At 38.5% G+C, this 20,946-nt stretch overlaps 2 protein-coding genes across 2 annotated transcripts; both read right to left on the reverse strand.

The window, feature by feature from the left end:
- Positions 1-3,945: 3,945 nt before the first annotated feature.
- mstna (myostatin a) lies at positions 3,946-8,805 on the reverse strand. Its single transcript, XM_055216661.2, has 3 exons — positions 7,543-8,805; positions 6,851-7,221; positions 3,946-5,453 (listed from the first exon to the last, which is right to left on the reverse strand). The coding sequence occupies exons 1-3, from the start codon at positions 7,952-7,954 to the stop codon at positions 5,085-5,087; spliced, it is 1,152 nt and encodes a 383-aa protein (XP_055072636.2). The 5' UTR covers positions 7,955-8,805; the 3' UTR covers positions 3,946-5,084.
- Positions 8,806-10,298: 1,493 nt separating this feature from the next.
- Positions 10,299-20,088, reverse strand: ftcd (formimidoyltransferase cyclodeaminase). The gene is made up of 14 exons (XM_055218734.2): positions 19,932-20,088; positions 19,541-19,724; positions 19,342-19,470; positions 19,045-19,133; positions 17,588-17,767; positions 17,253-17,390; positions 16,240-16,371; positions 16,104-16,165; positions 15,887-16,016; positions 12,398-12,559; positions 12,088-12,131; positions 11,518-11,656; positions 10,720-10,815; positions 10,299-10,541 (listed from the first exon to the last, which is right to left on the reverse strand). The coding sequence occupies exons 1-14, from the start codon at positions 19,983-19,985 to the stop codon at positions 10,458-10,460; spliced, it is 1,623 nt and encodes a 540-aa protein (XP_055074709.2). The 5' UTR covers positions 19,986-20,088; the 3' UTR covers positions 10,299-10,457.
- Positions 20,089-20,946: the final 858 nt, after the last annotated feature.

Consider the following 20,946-nt stretch of genomic DNA (forward strand, 5'->3'; position numbering starts at 1 on the left):
CCAATAGGGCTTGGGCGTCGTGACGTCATTACTTGTCGTGGCGGCCATGTTGGTTGCCTCCTTTACTGCTGCGCTCCATGCTGCGCTCTGTTTATAGACATACTTTCTCTCAATCGTGTGTCTTAATTTGATTAATTTGTCGTTATCTTTTTCAACCATGGTAAACCGTTGCTGTATTAATAATAAAGTAACACATTAAAAGTAATTTACATTAAAAATGACAGATAAGAACAAAACTTCATTATGTTTTATTCAATATCGGAAACCAAACATTAACCTCAACCCCTCAGTAATGTGTATACATGACATATAAATGACATTTATATATACGACAGTGAAGTATAACATCTGAATATTAATTTATATAGCTTAAGTCAACATTGAACATAAGGGAAATGTCCCGGTTTACTCGCCCAAAATACGGGAACATTTCAACATTCATCTTTCTGTTGCTATCCCTCTGCTGACAGCAAAAACTGCTGCATTAACTAAGCTAGTTGTGAAGCTAGGTCATACGTGACTTTGCTTACAGATTGGCGTGAAATCGTGCTCTTACAACAACCACGCTGTTATCTTAAATGACTCTTTTTTTTCATATGGATCCCAACCGTTAATAGTTCCGACTTTGTCCACATACCGGTCCCTGCTTCCCTGTTTAACGTATCCCAGTAAATTACACATACTTTTCCGGATTTTAACATCTTTTTTCTTTCTTTTAATTCTCCCAACTCTGCCGCTTCTCCTCGTTCAACTTGCTGTATGATTACATTCGCGAGGCCACCAACATGGCCGCCACGTCCCAGAATGCAACGCGGCGCCCAAGCCCTATAGAAACTGGACCTTCTTTTGATAGACCCACCTAGGGTTGTAACGGTATGATTTTCCACGGTATGATAATCGTCTCAGAAACTATCACGGTTTGCCGGTATTAAACACACATCAGAATTAACACAATACTGTGTTCTACCTTGCACAATGTGTGATTTCAACATAAGAATTTATAATTGTAAATTTTATCTCATTTTCTGCAGAAATTCTCATTACCGCAATGTGTCCGGCTGTGTTTGAACATGCGTTATGTTGTAATTTAATCAAATTAACACAAAAATATTAAGAAAAAAAATAAATGGATGTTTTGCTAGACTACTTTAGAGGACAGAAAAAATATTTACTGAATATTCATGTATAATAATAATGAAGAAAAATTAGGAAAATGATGTGTCCATGCCTGATGTTCTCATCCTCCGCAACACTTTTTGAGAACAGTTTAAGCACACATACAGAATTTTAGATGGCTACCAGGTAAGATAATTTTTTTACAGTTAATTTGAAATATTGTCTTGTCAGAATGCTTACACGACATTTTGATTATCATTACCGCAACAGATGCTTATTAAATGTTAATTTAATTAATAGAAGCATAATACTTTGATTTTAAATGCATGTGCAGAATCTCCAAATTATGTTCTTTCAGGTTTGTCATGTCATTTTGAAAATATGTCAGTGTTGATGTTTTCTGACTGTTGCGGTAATGAGATTTTTTAGAACTAATTTTTTAAAATTATGTTACAAAAAGTGTTAAATGATAAGTAAATGTTTTTAAATGAATGTTCCCATTTACTCCAGACTTTGTTTTTCAGTGTCTGGTGGGAAAAAAAGTAAATTTAAGCAATTTTTACATTTTCATGCTTGACATTTTTAAAACCAAGTTTTCGTGAGAATCACCCATATTAAACTTTTTTGGGGGAAATACACTTTCGAAAAATTTAAACTTTGATTCTTAATCTTTTTGATTCTTTTAATTTTATTATTTTTAATAAAATGATAAAATACTCATTAAATTCTCTCAGAGCTGCTCTGGATATATTCCTTTGTTCACATCGTCATATAGTGAGTGAAATGTATAGTTTTTATTATATGGCCTAAGTATAATCAACTTAAATTGATCTGTAATATAAATCACTTAAATGGGCTTTAGTGCCTCTTTTTGCAGCCACTCTTCATCCACATTTCTTGCAAACTGGATATTCATCTTCAAGGACAACCCCGCGTTCTTTTTTCATATACCCAAAGTATTCCCATACTGTAGATTTTAACTTTTTTTCTGGTGGGGGATAGAGGATAGAATTTGTAGTCTCTGACATTTTCTCTGCTGTACATAAACGAGTGGAGTCTAGCAGTCACGCCGAATAAAGTTGCATGTTGGTAGTAGCACAGGTGAGATCTGCTTTATTTTTTTCTCAAAACCGTGTATAGGCAAATGTTTACGGTATGATAATCGTAAAAGTTAATATCAAGGTATACCGCCATACCGGTATAACGTTTTAATGCGCAACGATGTCGGTTAGTAGCAGTGTTGTTTTCGTCAACGATGACGATAACGAAATGATTTTGTTGACGCACCTTTTTTTATGATGATAACGCGACGATGACAAGCTAAGAATGGCTCTAAGGTGATGAAAACATGACGAGTAGCTTTTGAGTTTTCGTTGAAAAGCCGAAACGAAAATGATTATCAGTCTGACGTTCACAATGCATGTCATTTCTGCCTATTTTGTGTGAAATCTGTCTGTTTTTAGCTGTCGCTTCCTATCCTTGTTTTGGGAACGCCCACCACCCGGCTGCCGCCATGCTGCGCACATGCACCAGATTTTACACAACAGCAACACACCTGAGGCTGTGGCAAGTTCGAAGGACCGTGGTGGTGACGCCAATAAACGGAAACGACGAGATGATTTATGGACATACTTTCAGTATAATCCATCAGAAAGAAAAACGGAATGCATATTGGGAGACGACGGTAAATGTGGCCACAAACTACACTGGTCAACATTTGAAGTGGATCAAAACCTTTTATAAAAACTGTCATAAAACCAATCCCCAATACACATTCTTGTTTTAGGACAACTTTGATTAACTTTTTTGATCCACTTCAAACGTTGACTAGTATAGTTGGGAAGAATACCAGCAACCTCAAGCGGCACCTGAAGCCTCACCACGCTAATATTTTTTTAAAGGTAAACAAGTCACGCTGTTAACATATCATATACATTCAATTTTACTCAACAATCAGCTTGTGACACATTTCATGGCAAGCTTAATGTTTAACATGTATCTACTTGTCAAACCTAAGCCCATTTCCAATACTTTTTAACCTAATTAATATGTTAAAGACTTTTTTTACTAAAATTGACTTAAACTTGACTAAAACCTTTTTGCGTTTTCATCGACTAAAACTTGACTAAAACTATCAAGCTTATAAGTGACTAAAATGTGACTAAAACTAAAAAGCATTTTCGTACAAAAGACTAAGACTAAAACTAAAAGGGCTGCCAAAAACAACGCTGGTTAGTAGACACACCTCTTTCTGCTGATTGGCTATAAGTGTGTTTTGGTACTCAGCACGACTCCCGTCCAAAGTGTTTTTCAAACATTTAAGTGCTATAATTGGGTCCCCCAGCATGTGAAAAATAGGTCATTGAAATTTGACTCCCCTTGTGATGTCAGAAGGGGGAAGAAACGCCCCTTAATCTGCACTATCCAACCACAGCACCTCCATTTAGTGCAGAGATCAGCTCATTTCCATATTAAATGACACACCCAAAAACGGCACATTTTTGCTCACACCTACAAATTGGCATTTTTAATATGTTATAATTATCTATATGGTATTTTTAACTAGAACCTTGCATACATACTCTGGGGACACCAAAGATTTATTTGACATCTTAAAAAAGTCTTGTGAAATGTCCCCTTTGAATTCATGTTTAAAAGTATTGACCACATAAAAATAGCATTCAGTACCCTTTATGACGTTATGACCTATGATGCCCTATCTATACCAATGTGCTGCGGTTACACAATCTTGACTCAGAACTTGACTTTACTTTTGGGAACACATGTTATGAATCATGTTATGCAACTGTTGAATCAATCCATAAAGTATGCAAGCGATACATTTTTAATAAAGCCAAAATCAGTACAATTCTGTGCGTACTCATTGTCCTCAAGCTGGGAATGGACTTCTACTGTTTTTGCCTCAAGGGGCCCCTAACCCACTGGGTGGGCCTCAGAGAACAAAATAACACAGGCGAAGGAAGTTTAACTTCCCTACAACATGGGCTTGTTGCTTTTGCGCGCCGTAATGTGGGCCACATGCTTGAAACGATGCCAATGGTGTCATTCTGTTAGGGGTCACAGGGGACAACTTTGAAGAGGTCCTTTAAGGACAATCACAAACAACTCGGAAACATCAGTAACAGTTGTTTTACTTGGTACGACAACATGGAAAATCAAAACTACATTCAAATAATATGTTTATAAACTATAGACTAAAATTAAAATCATCTACTAATTCGTTCAGAAATCACTACGTCCATTACTAGTACATAACATTTGATATCTACGATAAGCAATAGCAATACAAACAGTGTGTTTTACGAAATAAAATGCGCGCACTTGGGTAGTTGATGTAGTTGTCCCAGCATTGTCTAAAAATATTTAAACATGAAACTAAAGTTTCGTTTGTGGTTCCAAAAACTCCAAAAGATATCAATTTCAACCTAAATTGATTAAATGGGTAATAGTTAAAAAGTTTTTTGTCTCCCATCCATATGCCGATAAGATGAAACTGCAGATTTTTTCGATTCATCTGGGACAGTGTTGTTTAGACATCATGTTGAGTCCATTTCTGGGTCAGCGTTCTTGTTTTCGGTCACTGGGGGATAAGCAACTTTATATAAATAATCAACTGCACAGTCCCATTTCAAGTAATTTGTACATTGTTATATCATGGTATCACCCTGGTAAAGCCCATCGGGTCATCTCTCTGCTCAAACACATTGACAGAGGAAGCATTTCAACCTTCATAAACCAAACGTTGTCTTTGTGTGCAACAGTTGATGAGAACGAACTAAAAACACTGGCTAAGTTGGTTTGTTGGGACCTTGGTGTGGTCAGATTGGTTTAGCAGGAACTATGTAAGTAAAGGATTTTTATGCAAAGGTTATTTTCACTTCCTTCTGTTCCAGAGACATTAGGGCCTGTTGTTAGCTATAGCGACTCCGGAACCCCTCGTTCAGGGTTCAAGAGCAACCGCAAAGGTCCACGACCATCGAGGGGATTTTTCCGTAGATGATTTGTTCGCGGTCGTTGAAATACAGCATGTTTATTGGGGACATCTTGGTGGGCGTGCAGCACGGTCCAACGCTGCCCCGAGGGTTGGCTTTGTTTACGATGTGACTGTGGGGATACTTCTGCACGCATTCGCCAGAGCAGTAATTGGCTTTGTAGCGCTTGGGTGCAATTATCCAATCCCACCCGAAATCCTCGAAGTCGACGGTAAGCGGATACCGGCAGCAGCGGGATTCGGTGGAATGCTCGTCACAGTCGAGGCCAGTGTCGCGTCTGGAGCGCTTGGCGGTGTCCGATATTTTGACCTCCAGGAAGGGTTGCTGTGAACGAGAAGTCATGGTCAGCCATAATGGGTCTGTAGCGTTAATATCGTTTATTAAGTTTTCCTCATGCCAAATTTTACAAATTCGAAATCACTTCGATTTTATGGTGTGCAAAAAACTCTTTATTGTCTTCTTTTGTGTTCCAGAGAATTAAGAAAAACATACAGGTGTGAAAAGACGCAAGGATTGGGAGTAAATTATTACTATTTTGTGTCTATTATTATTTTAACTAGTAGGCTACAAGATTCCAGATCATCTTTTATTTATTTATTAGTTTATATTATTATTAGAGATGCACCGATATATTGGCAGATGTTTCGTCCAAAAAAACAGGCAATAGTCATTGCTGATGTATAGAAAATGTATTAATCAAATTTATCTCAGAATTTAGTTAATACAAGTTAATATAACCATCAAACTATCGGTATTGGCAGATATTATGCTCAATAATCGGTATCGGTTGAATTATTACTATTTTGTGTCTATTATTATTTTTTAACTAGTAGGCTTCAAGATTCCACATCATCTTTTATTTATTTATTAGTTTATATTATTATTAGAGATGCACCGATATATTGGCAGATGCTTCGTCCAAAAATCGGTATTTGGCGATTAAAAAAAACAGGCAATAGTCATGGCTGATGTATAGAAAATGTATTAATCAAATTTATCTCAGAATTTAGTTAGTGCAAGTTAATATAACCATCAAACTATCGGTATTGGCAGATATCACGCTGAATAATCGGTATCGGTTGAATTATTACTATTTTGTGTCTATTATTATTTTAACTAGTAGGCTACAAGATTCCAGACATCTTTTATTTATTTATTAGTTTATATTATTATTAGAGATGCACCGATATATTGGCAGATGTTTCGTCCAAAAATCGGTATTGGGCGATAAAAAAACACCCAATAGTCATGGCTGATGTATAGAAAATGTATTAATCAAATTTATCTCAGAATTTAGTTAATGCAAGTTAATATAACCATCAAACTATCCGTATTGGCAGATATCACACTGAATAATCGGTATCGGTTGAATTATTACTATTTTGTGTCTATTATTATTTTAACTAGTAGGCTACAAGATTCCAGATCATCTTTTATTTATTTATTAGTTATATTATTATTAGAGATGCACCGATATATTGGCAGATGTTTCGTCCAAAAATCGGTATTGGCCGATAAAAAAACAGGCAATAGTCTTGGCTGATGTATAGAAAATGTATTAATCAAATTTATCTCAGAATTTAGTTAATGCAAGTTAATATAACCATCAAACTATCGGTATTGGCAGATATCATGCTGAATAATCGGTATCGGTTGAACATTTGAAAATCGGTGCAACTCTTATTATTATTATTATTATTTGAATATTGATAAATACTCACCAGTCCTTCTTCGCCCGATTCCACAGAAGTTACAGCCAGGTCATTTCCGTTCGCGTCGAAGGCCTTGATTTCTATCCCAAAGTTCATTTCGGGTTGTTTCAGCCACGACTGTAACAGCTGCTTCATGTCAATATGTTGCCAGGAGTTCGTCTGAGCGTTTACGTCAATTTTTTGGGAAGGTATTCTCGAGCGACTGTTCCCCTCCGAAGGTACCTTTAGGCGAGATATCTGGATAAAGACTGTCGTTGGTTCCTCAGCTTGTCTCAGATAGATCCAAAGCTGGGCCTTCAGAATGCTGTCGGGTAAAATCTTGGGGCTCAGAGAGAACATGCAACATTTCGGCATCCCCTCCCCTTGGGTAATAGCTTGAGCTGAAAGGATAAAGGTTATTGAGGCTAGGGCCACCCAAGTCAACTTTACAAACATTTGCAACAGTAACTAAACTATACAATACCGAAAAGATCGCAATACTAGCGCTGCACGTTATTGAAGGACAAAATAAGAAATGCGATATGATACCGCTTTTATGTGGCCGGTATCCAACTTGCGGTTTTACGGTATATTTGCTGACCACAAGATTTTGTCTAAATACGCCAAACAAACAATGACTTTGAAATAAAGTCAATTCTTGGAAATATCTTTTTAAAAAATGCACACAACTACAGTAATTTGCTGTAAAGCATGCAACTTACGTTCTGTGGCCATGGTAATGATGGTCTCGCTGCTGTCCTGTTCTTCATCTTCACTTACTCCACCATTTTGCACATACTGGTCCAGGAGCTCCTGAAGCGGAGGTGCTTTGGGCAGAAGAAGCTTGACGGTATCCCTGCTGATGTTGGGAGCTTGTTCCAGACGCAGGATGCTTAAAATCTGCGACTTTATGGAGTGCAAACGCATGAGTTTACTCTGCTGTCTGAACTGACAGGTCGTGCACTGCCCGTTGTCTTCTCCAGATGTCACAAAGGTTTGAGATGTCGTGGTGGTGGTCAGACTCTGACCGTGTGACCCCGGCACACTCCACATGCACAGATAAAGAATAAACAACATGGTTTTGTGTCTTTGGAGACGTTGGGGCATTTGGGAACGGATGGCACTTTTACGCATTCAGCAACCAAACAGCACTGGACAGATGTTCAGAGTCCCAGGCCGTTTTATACTTCAGATTCCCCGCTGTTAGATATCGTATGATTGGTCGGCTGTATAAGTCCAAATATGATGAGATTTTTGGAGCTTTGTTGTGTTTGAAAGCCTGTAACGGTTTTTAGGGTTAGTCGGTTGTGTTGGATATACCAGTGAATTGATATGAATGCCATATGCATATGAAAATGAGTCAATAATTTCCGAGATAGACTTACTGTGGATTAAAGTTGTGTTTTTTGGTATTTAAACCTATGACCCTGGCATTGCTAGCCCCTTGGTCTATTAGCAGAAAACAGGATAATAATACTTATATATAAAGACTGTTATTTGTAAAATGTAGGATTAGAGATTTATGTAAACATCTAACATTTTTCCAACTCTGATATGATGTCCTTGTACGTGCTTTGGACATTATTGGTACAGCTGTTCGGCAAAGACAGATGTCTTCTGGTTTCTCTATCTCTCTTTCTCAGCAGTGTAGCTTTTATAGATGCATAAATAACAACAGATGACCTGGGTAAGGACAGAGATAGTACGGGTGGGAAATGGGTGGGCCGGCCGGTCGCAGCGCCTCCTGATGGTGGACTGTTTAAGCACAAACTTAATATTGTAATCCTTAAAAGGGGACATTTCAGAAGACTTTTTGAAGATGTTAAATAAATGTTTGGTGCCCCCAGAGTACATATGTGAAGTTGTAGCTCAAAATACCATATAGATAATTTATTATAGCACGTTAAAAAATGTGCCGTTTTGGATGTCCTTTTAAATGCAAATGAGATGATCTCTGCACTAAATGGCAGTGCCGTGGTTGGATAGTGCAGATTAAGGGGCGGTATTATCACAAGGGGAGACACATTTTAATGACCTATTTTTCACGTTTGCAGAGAATGGTTTACCAAAACTAAGTTACTGGGTTGATATTTTCTAGGTTGATAGAAGCACTAGGGAAGAAATTATAGCACTTAAACATGTCCCCTTTAATTCTGAGTCATTCTTTTTTTTTTTTTTGAAAAGTGTGAACACTGGGATGCTTTTAAAACTTTGCTTTGTATGTTGATCGTCACAACTAGCTCAACCCAATTTTGGACAATATTTTATTTGGGGTTTCATGTAGTTTGGCAACATATCCATTGCATTTGTCTAATAAAAAAAGGTTTTGTAGAGTTTTGAGGGCACATTTCAATTTCTATGATATCAAATCAGCATATTTTTGTTACTTTAACTTAAATTAAGTGAAACAATTTCAACTTGTTTTTGTAAGTTATGTCAACTTTTTTGCAAATCAAAACTTGTAAAAACTTGTAAAAAACCAAGTTGTTTTAACTTCTTGCTGAATTTTTTTCATTTTGCTTTAATTTATGATATGTTACTTCAAAATACTTCATTGCACATTACAAACATTGATAAACCTGTAAAATAGCAGTTTTGTTCAAATGTTTAATAAAACTTAGATTGACACATGAATCAATTCACACAATTTTAGTTAATTACAAACAAATTTTACGAAGACTAAAAAAACTAAATCAGAACAAAACATTCACAATTATTCAGACATTTTTGTTTAATTCAGGAAACATTATGGATATTTTTGATTATATAACTGTAGGTGCATTTGGTGTCCAAAAGTCAGATTTTTTTCTGCTTTATTTACATGGTTACATATTAGATTATTTTAAAGGGCACCTATTATGCAAAATTCACTTTTACAAGGTTTTTGGACATAATGTGTGTTGGCAATGTGTGAACACAACCACCCTACAATGAAAAAAATCCACCCGCTCCTTGTTTTTTAATCCCCATTTAAACCAAAGCACCGTGATGTCACATTTATAAAGCCCCGCCCACTTACAGTCCTGCATTACCCTCAACGAGTACTTTGTCCACTAGATACTATTGTCTTAGACTGTATTTATCAGATCTATTTGAACTGAAAGTGCTCACTGTCTGTTTGTACGGAAGAGAGGAGCTGTAGCTCATTTGCATTTAAAGGTACAGACATAAAAACAACATGTTTATGCCCCCACCCAAATAGGAGCATTTTGGACATGCTATATGATCTTTGGGGTATTTTGAGCTGAAACTTCACAGACACATTCTGGGCACACCTGAGACTTATATTACATCTTGTACAAATGCCATAATAGGTGCCCTTTAATAATTTGGTACTTGTCATAGGCCATAACAATACAATATGTTCTTTAAAATGTGTCTAGCTGAAAATGTATATTTCCTGTTTCCGAATTATTCAATGCCAATTCTGTTACCGTTAAACTTTGTTACCAAGGTATATATATATATATATTGCTCTGTACAGAAAATATTATTTTATATAGCCCTTTAAAAAATGCAGAAAAAATACATTGGACACCAAATATATTTGCAATTATATAAAAACCCATATATTCCTGTATGTTTCAGGAAAAAATTATGTTTTGTAAGAAAATACAGATTTTTGGCAATGCCCACGTCATTTTCTGTGGTCTGCGTTTTCCAGCGCTATGTTGGCACTTTCTCGGGCTTTCTTCAACAGCTCGGATATTCTCGCTTCAGTCTGTAAACCAACAAACCACACAAACTGCACATAAACACCACGATCACATGAAACAGTCCAGATTGCTTAGGTTTTGACATTTCTAAGCTCCTCAAACAAGTTTCGCATCACTTTTTTACGTTTACCAGGGAAATCTTTCAGGAACTTTGATTATGTTTATGTTTTTGTGATCACTCACAGCGGCTTTGAACGAAGTATCTGTTATGTCTTTTAGATTGATGATGACGTTGTAGTATGCTCCAAATACTGCCGTTTCCAAAGCTTTCGCAGCAACCTTTACATCAGAGAGATTGTGCATGGTAATAAATCATTATGTAAAGTTAAATATAAGCTATGTTGCTATAAATTACAAAAATAAATTTGAAATAACTTAAGATAATTCAACTTATTTTTAGTGCTGGGGAAAGATTAATCGCGATTAATCGCATACAAAATAAAAGTGCATTTTGCATAATATATGTACCGAGCCCCTAAGGTGACATTGGAGTAAAAAAAATCAAAAGTTTAGTTTCGCATGCTCACGTGAAACTTTCGCGTGCTCACGTGAAACTTTCGCGTGCTCACGTGAAACCTTAAATGTGTAGAATTTTTAAAAAAAGTTTAGTTTTGTGTGCGCACGTGAAACTTTTGCGTGAGCACATGAAACTTTCGCTTTCACGTGCGCACGCAATAGTTGTATATAATATATGAAAATATAAATAAATAAATAAATACACGTAAATGTTTCTTAAATACATACATGAATGTGTGTGTGTGTGTTTATATATACACAATAATTGCACACACTCATATATTACACAAAAATGTACTTTTATTTTGTATGCGATTAATTGCGATTAATCTTTGCCCATCACTATTTTTTTAATAATTTATAGCAACTCCTCACTGACCAAGAAAGTTGAAATTAATAAATAAAGTTGATACAAATTTATGATTTTTTTTACAGTGGGTCCCAATTGGGAATTCTCAATCTCACCTGAACATCTGATATGCAGGCCACATTTCCATACTTCACCATTTCTTTGAGCGGCGCCCACAGCGTGTCGATTTTTTCGGCCAGGGAGAGTGGCACACCCACCGCCTGCTTTAGACCCTCCTGCATCGCCTCCTCTCGTCTGTACAATAATATCAAAAGTCACACAATCCCCAAAACACGTCTGCACACATTCCCAAAATCGTTCCAAACGGATGAGAGACAAATGTACAATTACGTGCATGTTTTTGCAAATACCACTAATAGCTGCGTTGTATAACTACATTTCGCGGTGGAAGAAGTTTGCATTGATGACACAACTACATTTTTAAGTTGAATGATTAAATAAAACACATGTCAGCCACATGCCTCTCAGTAAATATTTACCAAGATCTTATTGTTTGTCTTTGTAAGGCAAACTATGTTTTCATCTGTACAACAGGTTTAGCATGATTTCTTTCCTGTCTTTTGAGATGTGTGTTGTCTGCTGTTTGATGGATTGATACAGTAGCATGGCAACACAAACTCGGTCCATTATGTTTGCGCAAACATTACAGAGCTAGCAAGCTGTACCTTTTGATCTCATCTGCAGTGCCTTTAGGCAGTTTCAGTGCAGTCTGTAAAAGAAAAGATGGATTTATTACATACTTCTTCTAGATAACAGGTATCGCATACACATTATTTGAGACCTTGGTGCCAACACTGGTGCCAACTGACGTTTCTCTGACATTTCTCATCTTGTTTTGTCTTTCACAGAAAAATGAGTCATATAAAGCCTTTGAACAGTTAGATAGAAACAACCCAGTAACCCCAGGTAAAAAAAAGACATGCACTGTGTTTAATTACACTGGGTAAATGTACTATTTATGGATAGGTTGTATACCATGTAGCTATTGAAGGCGGTTGAATCAGCATCCACTTTGAGCAGCAAATCATTCATGGCTTCGTGGAAAGGAGGTATTAATCTTCTCATTTCCGCATCCAGGGAATCAAACTGCCTCTTTCCATAAGTCATCTGTCCGACCATGCAGCCCAGCGCTGCACCCTGACAACCACAAAATAGGAACGAATTCACTAAAGTGTTGTGCTAAAGGTGCAGTGTGTAGATTTTAGCGACATCTAGTGGTGATGTTGTGTATTGCAACCAACCCCTCCCTTTCGAAATGCATAGAGAAGCTACGGTAGCCGCCACAGGACAAACATGCCGTCGTCTAAGGCCCTGTCCCAAATAGTGCACTTCATGTGGACTTTCGGTCTTGTGGACTTAAATTGCATGTGCTCACTTAGTCTACGAGTCCGTAGGGTGTCCCATCTGTCATTTTTACGCTTTAAAGTGTGCTCATCAGCGCCCCCTTTGCCCCCTTGATGCGGTCTCTGGCGAAGCCCGCACTGCAGCAGGCTTCGGGCACTTTACCAACCCAGAAGTCCTTGCGAAAGAGCAATCAGACTAATCTGATGACGGAAGGGAGGAGTTCACACTGACGTGCAACTTCCCTTCCTATTTCTGGCGTGACGCCCCAGTCTGTCCCAAAACACGACTCTGGTGCACCCACGTGGACTTGCATCAAGGATCCCTAAAGTCTGTACTTTATGATGTCATCAAAGTGTGGACTCTGAGGAGGACCACAAGTCCGGAGTGTGCCATTTGGGACAGGGCCTAAATGGTGCACTTCATGTGGACTTTCGGTCTCTTTCTAGTCTACGAGTCCGTAGGGTGTCCCATCTGTCATTTTTATGCTACGAAGTGTGCTCATCAACGCCCCCTTTGCACCCTTGATGTGGTCTTCGGCGAACCCCGCACTGCTGCAGGATTCATGCACTTTACCAACCCAGAAGTCCTTGCGAAAGAGCAATCAGACCAATCAGACAAAAGATGGGAGGAGTTCACAATGATGGGCAACTTCTCTTCCTATTTCCGTCATGACACTCAAATCTGTCCCAAAATATGACTCCGGTGCACCCTCGTGGACTCGCGTCAAGGGTCCCTAAAGTCTGCACTCTATGATGTCATCAAAGTGTAGACTCTGAGGAGGACCACAAGTCCGGAGTGTGCCATTTGGGACAGGGCCTAAATGGTGCACTTCATGTGGACTTTTGGTCTCTTTCTAGTCTACGAGTCCGTAGGGTATCTCATCTGTCATTTTTATGCTTTTAAGTGTGCTCATCAGCACCCCCTTTGCACCCTTGATGTGGTCTTCGGCGAACCCCGCACTGCTGCAGGCTTCATGCACTTTACCAACCCAGAAGTATTTGCGAAAGAGCAATCGGACCAATCAGACAAAAGATGGGAGGAGTTCACAATGATGGGCAACTTCTCTTCCTATTTCCGTCATTACACTCAAATCTGTCCCAAAATACGACTCCGGTGCACCCTCGTGGACTTGCATCAAGGATCCCTAAAGTCTGCACTCTTTGATGTCATCAAAGTGTGGACTCTGAGGAGGACCACAAGTCCGGAGTGTGCCATTTGGGACAGGGCCTAAATGGTGCACTTCATGTGGACTTTCGGTCTCTTTCTAGTCTACGAGTCCGTAGGGTGTCTCATCTGTCATTTTTACGCTTTAAAGTGTGCTCATCAGCGCCCCCTTGATGCAGTCTCCGGCGAAGCCCGCACTGTAGCAGGCTTTGCGTACTTTACCAACCCAGAAGTCCTTGCAAAAGAGCAAGACCAATCAGACAAAAGATGGGAGGAGTTCACAATGATGGGCAACTTCTCTTCCTATTTCCGTCATGACACTCAAATCTGTCCCAAAATATGACTCCGGTGCACCCTCGTGGACTCGCATCAAGGGTCCCTAAAGTCTGCACTCTATGATGTCATCAAAGTGTGGACTCTGAGGAGGACCACAAGTCCGGAGTGTGCCATTTGGGACAGGGCCTAAATGGTGCACTTCATGTGGACTTTTGGTCTCTTTCTAGTCTACGAGTCCGTAGGGTATCTCATCTGTCATTTTTATGCTTTTAAGTGTGCTCATCAGCACCCCCTTTGCACCCTTGATGTGGTCTTCGGCGAACCCCGCACTGCTGCAGGATTCATGCACTTTACCAACCCAGAAGTCCTTGCGAAAGAGCAATCAGACCAATCAGACAAAAGATGGGAGGAGTTCACAATGATGGGCAACTTCTCTTCCTATTTCCGTCATGACACTCAAATCTGTCCCAAAATATGACTCCGGTGCACCCTCGTGGACTCGCGTCAAGGGTCCCTAAAGTCTGCACTCTATGATGTCATCAAAGTGTGGACTCTGAGGAGGACCACAAGTCCGGAGTGTGCCATTTGGGACAGGGCCTAAATGGTGCACTTCATGTGGACTTTTGGTCTCTTTCTAGTCTACGAGTCCGTAGGGTATCTCATCTGTCATTTTTATGCTTTTAAGTGTGCTCATCAGCACCCCCTTTGCACCCTTGATGTGGTCTTCGGCGAACCCCGCACTGCTGCAGGCTTCATGCACTTTACCAACCCAGAAGTCTTTGCGAAAGAGCAATCGGACCAATCAGACAAAAGATGGGAGGAGTTCACAATGATGGGCAACTTCTCTTCCTATTTCCGTCATGACACTCAAATCTGTCCCAAAATACGACTCCGGTGCACCCTCGTGGACTTGCATCAAGGATCCCTAAAGTCTGCACTCTTTGATGTCATCAAAGTGTGGACTCTGAGGAGGACCACAAGTCCGGAGTGTGCCATTTGGGACAGGGCCTAAATGGTGCACTTCATGTGGACTTTCGGTCTCTTTCTAGTCTACGAGTCCGTAGGGTGTCTCATCTGTCATTTTTACGCTTTAAAGTGTGCTCATCAGCGCCCCCTTGATGCAGTCTCCGGCGAAGCCCGCACTGTAGCAGGCTTTGCGCACTTTACCAACCCAGAAGTCCTTGCAAAAGAGCAAGACCAATCAGACAAAAGATGGGAGGAGTTCACAATGATGGGCAACTTCTCTTCCTATTTCCGTCATGACACTCAAATCTGTCCCAAAATATGACTCCGGTGCACCCTCGTGGACTCGCGTCAAGGGTCCCTAAAGTCTGCACTACATGATGTCATCAAAGCGTGGACTCTGAGGAAGTCCACAAGTCTGGAGTGTGCCATTTGGGACAGGGCCCAAGACAACATAGTGACGAAACACGCTCTGTAGAGAAGTTTGTCTGTTTAGGGCTACTGTAGAAACATGTCACCGCAAAATGGCAACTGGCATGTAAGGGACTTAAAAATATAGGTAATAAAAATATAAAATGGTTCATTATGTAAGAACTTTGTACACCATTTTATACATTATATTGCATTTCTGTAAAGAGATCCTTGTAAAATGTACACAATGCAACTTTAAAGATGGGCACATCATTGAAATTTTGATGAGAGGTTAGACTTCATTACCATGGCGGCGATCGCTGCAGAGACAGAGCCTCCGCCAGGTGCCGCTGTTCTGGCCCCGACACTGCGGACAAACTTCTGCAAAGACAAAGATGCCAGCTGCCCGCCGTCCTGACTGTCCCGCACCATATACCTAAACCCAGCATCATCCAATCAGATAACAGCGAATCTGCTGTCACTCAGCAGCCAATCAGAAAAGGTTTTGAATTATATAACTCACTCTATGATTCTCTCTTTTGGAATGAACGGCCCCAAGGAGTCAAGTCCTAGTTTGCTGATAACCTGGAAGAAAGATAGCACCGAATCGTGAGAACATTAGATTTTTTATCGTTTTGATCGTGTCGAACAAAACCCACCAGTCGGATTTTATGCTCGTCCTCCACAACGAAGAGATTTTCTCGTCGTATATAGAAGTCAGCGCAGTCCAACATTGCTTTCAATGGGATAAGACCCACAATCTGGGAGCCAACTACTGGCAGGTTCAGATCCTAGATTGCGAAAGTTAAGTTTAGGGTTAATCTCCGATCTGTATTTGCAACTGATTTGGAGTTGAGCAAGAATTGTAAATTTTACACACAAATCATGGGTTTAATTCCCAGGGAACACACATACTGATAAAATTTATATCTTTTAATGGATAAAACCATTTCTTAAAGGGACAATATTTTTTTAAATATGCTAATTTTTTAGCTCCCCTAGAGTTAAACATTTGATTTTTACAGTTTTGGGAATCATTCAGCTGATCTCCGGGTCTGGCAGTACCACTTTTAGCATAGCTTAGCATAATCCATTGAATCTGATTAGACCATTAGCATCGCGCTAAAAAATAACCAAAGAGTTTTCGATATTTTTCTGTATTTAAAACTTGACTCTTCTGTAGTTATATCATGTACTAAGACCGACAGAAAATTAAAACTTGCAATTTTCAAGGCCAATATGGTTAGGAACTATACTCTCATTCCGGCGTAACAATCAAGACTTTGCTGCCATAACATGGCTGCAGGAGGCGCAATGATATTATGCAGCAGCCGAAAACAGTCCCCTTGGTTACTTTCAGTAGCAGGGGACTATTTTCGGGCACTGCAACTTTTAATTTTCCGTTGGTCTTAGTACCTGATGTAATTATAGGAAAGTCACGTTTTAAATAATACAAATATTGAAACTCTTTGAGCGCAATGCTAATGGTCTAATCAGATTTAATGGATTATGCTAAGCTATGCTAAAAGTGCTAGCGCCAGACCCAGAGATCAGCTGAATGGATTCCGAAATGGAGTGTCCATTTAAATGCATAAATGCAAATGGTCAAATGACCGAATTTAATTAAAGCGAATGTAAGGATCAGTTGCGTATAAAAGCATGTTGAGCTCACTTTGGCATCTCTACAAATTTCTTCATACACGGTGTGTACGGGCGTCAGCTCAAAGTCGAGGATGTTGGTGGACACCTGAGCCAGGTTAGATTCCTCCAGATACCATCCCATACCCTGAACCTTTTTCAGGAGCCCAGGCTATAAAATAAACATTCACACAAGCAACAAGATGTTTGTAATGATTTCAATGCTGTGTGTATTTAAGAGCAAGATTGTCAGGTTATCAAAGCATTGACATTGTAGTACAAACAAAGTCCTTGATGCTAACATCAAACGTTGTACATAATGGGTATTTAGCAACCGAGTTCACATGAGGTTCAAATTGTGTAACATACTTGATCTTTACCACGACCCTGTTCTCTTATATCCAGGGCGATTCTGTGTGCTTGTTCCTTTGTACTCAACAGGTTTACATTGTAGGCAACGAGAAACTTTCGAGCGCCGGTAACGGTGGCTCCCCAAGAGGGGACGAAAGTGGCAGGTCCATATTCAGGGGCCCATTCGCTCTTTTTCAGCTGGTGAACATAAGATAAAACAACAAATAGAAGAGGTTGCTTTTTAATGCAAAAAATGTAGTTTTATACATTTCAGAGTCGGGATGCATAATGATTAATCGCGATTAATCTATAGCAGAATAAAAGTTTTTGTTTACATCATATATGTGTGTGAACTGTGTATAATAACTTTGTATAGATAAATGCACCCACATGCATGTATATATTTAAGAAATGTTTACATTTATATATTTATGTATAATTTATATTATATTTAAATACTTAATATATAAATGTATATTTTTCTTAAAATTATACATGCATGTGTGCATATTTATATATACATAATTATATACACAGTTAACACACACATATATGATGTTAACAAAAGCTTTTGTTCTGCTTTAGATGAATCGCGATTAATCGTTATGCATTCCTATTTCATAATATATATTTAGAAGGTAAATTTGATATCTAAAATGTTTCTTCAATCGCTAATACTGAAGGTCTAAATCAGGGGTGCCCAAATTTTCCTAATAAGGTACAAAAATCAAACCTGTGTTATATCAAAATTAAAGTTGCCCTGATTCTCCTCATTTATAATTTAATAATATTTAAAAAATAAATAACTAATAAATACATTACTGATTATTAAATCAGTTTTATTTTCAATAGTAACTGTTGTAAAAAAAAATAATTTTGCCCATTTTTAAATGACCTTTTGTCTGTGTGCCACTGCCTCGACCTCTCCATTATTAGCCTATAGTACCCAAGTTCGTTGAGTTTTTGTGATGCATGCTATACACCTTCAAGTAAGCATGTACATTAAAAAATATTTATTAATTTTAATTCCTTGCATTTAATTTCAATTTACATTTTTGTAATGTACAAATTTAAAAAATGTTACATTTTAGAAAATCTTTAATTAGAAATATGAACATCTGCTTCAAAGATGTTTATCCTTTCTTCTTATCTCACGTGGCATGATGGGCCATATTAAAGGTCATTGCGGGCCAACTTTGGCCCTAGTTTGGGCACCTCTGGTCTAAAGCATCCCTGTATTCACTGTAAAAAAAGATTTGTTGGTTCAACTTAAAAAGTAAGTTACTTGGTTGTCTTGAGTTCATTCAACTTAAAAATATTAGTTGGCTCCAAAAAGTGTAAAAATTGTTTGGGTTAAATTAACAAAAATTTTAAGGCAACCAGGTAACTTACTTTTTTATGTTGAACCTACTTTTAATGTAAAATTAAATAAATAGGCACAATTTATATTCAAAATGTCAAAGGTCAGGTCTTACCTTATCTGGTAATGCTTCATATTCGCCTGCACGGACCGAAGGTAGAGACCTCCTGCTTTCTTTTCTAGCCGCTTCTCCATAGAGATATACTATAAGAGAGAAAAAGTCAATAACATTTACATGTATGCTTTTGGCAGGCGCTCTTATCCAAAGCGACTAACAGTGCATTTTTTAATTTTTTTAATCAGTATCCGTGTTCCCTTGGAATCTAACCTGCAACCTTTGAACTGCACAACTTAATGCTCTACCAATTAAGCTACAGAAATACACATTGATTAAACCACCAGCAAATCTCACCTGGCACATGCAACATATCAGACAACCTCTGTCCAAACGCATTTGCACACTGTACGCACTCCTCCATGGTGACATTTTGCACCGGTATGAAGGGACAGACGTCCATGGCACCAGTCCGAGGGTGCTCACCTGAAACATAATCATAGTTAAGTAACTTCTAGGTACACAAAATCTCTGTACTAACATGCCAAAATTATACCTGAGTGTTTGCTCATGTCTATGAGTTTAAACGCAACCCGAGCAGCGTTCAGTGCACCCTCGATTACGGCCTCGGGTGAGCCCACAAACGTGTAGACCGTCCTGTTAGTGGAAGAACCTGGATCTACATCCAACAGACTGCACCCCTCCGTGCCAGAGATGGCATCAGCTATGGCGTCAATTACCTGGAAATTTGATATCAATTAAAATGTTATCGTGTATTAAAAGCAATGGGAAAAAATATTACAATACAACTTTATTCGGTATGTAAACAAGTACAAGAAATGTTGACATGCATATAAAAATAAAGTGACATTCAACATATCATAAAATTTTTGTCTTGAATTTTTTTTCCTTTCAAGCATTCTTAAAGTCCCTTTATTTTTTCTTACCTCTTTGTTACGCCCCTCTGAGAAATTGGGGACACATTCCACTAGCTTAGCCATGGTAATAAACTTTCCTCACACAAACTCGTCCAGTCTCCCCTGTTTCTCCAAACTGCAACCTTTTAAATGTCCCATTGGTGAGCATTGCTCTGGAATAATTAACCCGCCCCTGTGGACTGAATCTGGGTCAGCTGGTAATCATTCTCTTACTGTCATAGATAACCTAGACACCCATTTTTAGGAGATTTTTGGGAAACCTACCAAAAAGTGTCACTCATACTCATATTGGCATGTTTTAGTAAAGCGTTTTGCCAAAGCCTACAAGCGTTATAGATCATAAATCCGTGTATGACCCATTATCACGGTTAAAAAGATAAAAGTGTTTAGTCTTACGATAAGTCATGTAACAACATCAACGCAAATGACACTCGATAAGACTGATGGTTTAATAAACAACTCCTGAAAACATCCCAAACAATTGCATTACGCTCAAAAGGAGAATGCGAAGATAAATCTGGTTAATAAATGATCCAAACAGGGGCCAAAGAGCTGGAAAATTGGGGCTAACTTTACCCCCTCCTCATCTCCAGAATTAGAAACAAATAAGCTTTTGTCAATGTAACTCTGGCATTATGCAACACTTTAACTATTACAGAAAACAAAGTGGTTTTCTTGTGGCCTAGAGACTGATCCCAGAGCAGAATAATGTGGCTGTTCAGTAAAAGCAAGTAAGTATATTTAAATGTTCCTTTTTAGTCAGAAATGAACAGAATTTTTATTAATTAAATGATTGAATGCAATTAAATATATAAACAATAAAATCCAGCACAGCAATTTGAAGGGATTAATGGTTATAATGGGAATTGGATTGGTTTTAATGGACACTATATATATGGGTCTCTACTGGTATTGGGATTTTTGGTGAGATTTCTGTCAAATGGGAACAAACAGAACACCATTAAATCCTACTGGAATAAGACCCAAAACACACTACATAAAGACATTTTATAATGGTTTTAAT

This window comes from Misgurnus anguillicaudatus, chromosome 23, assembly GCF_027580225.2.
Source record: "Misgurnus anguillicaudatus chromosome 23, ASM2758022v2, whole genome shotgun sequence".
Taxonomy (NCBI): domain Eukaryota; kingdom Metazoa; phylum Chordata; class Actinopteri; order Cypriniformes; family Cobitidae; genus Misgurnus; species Misgurnus anguillicaudatus.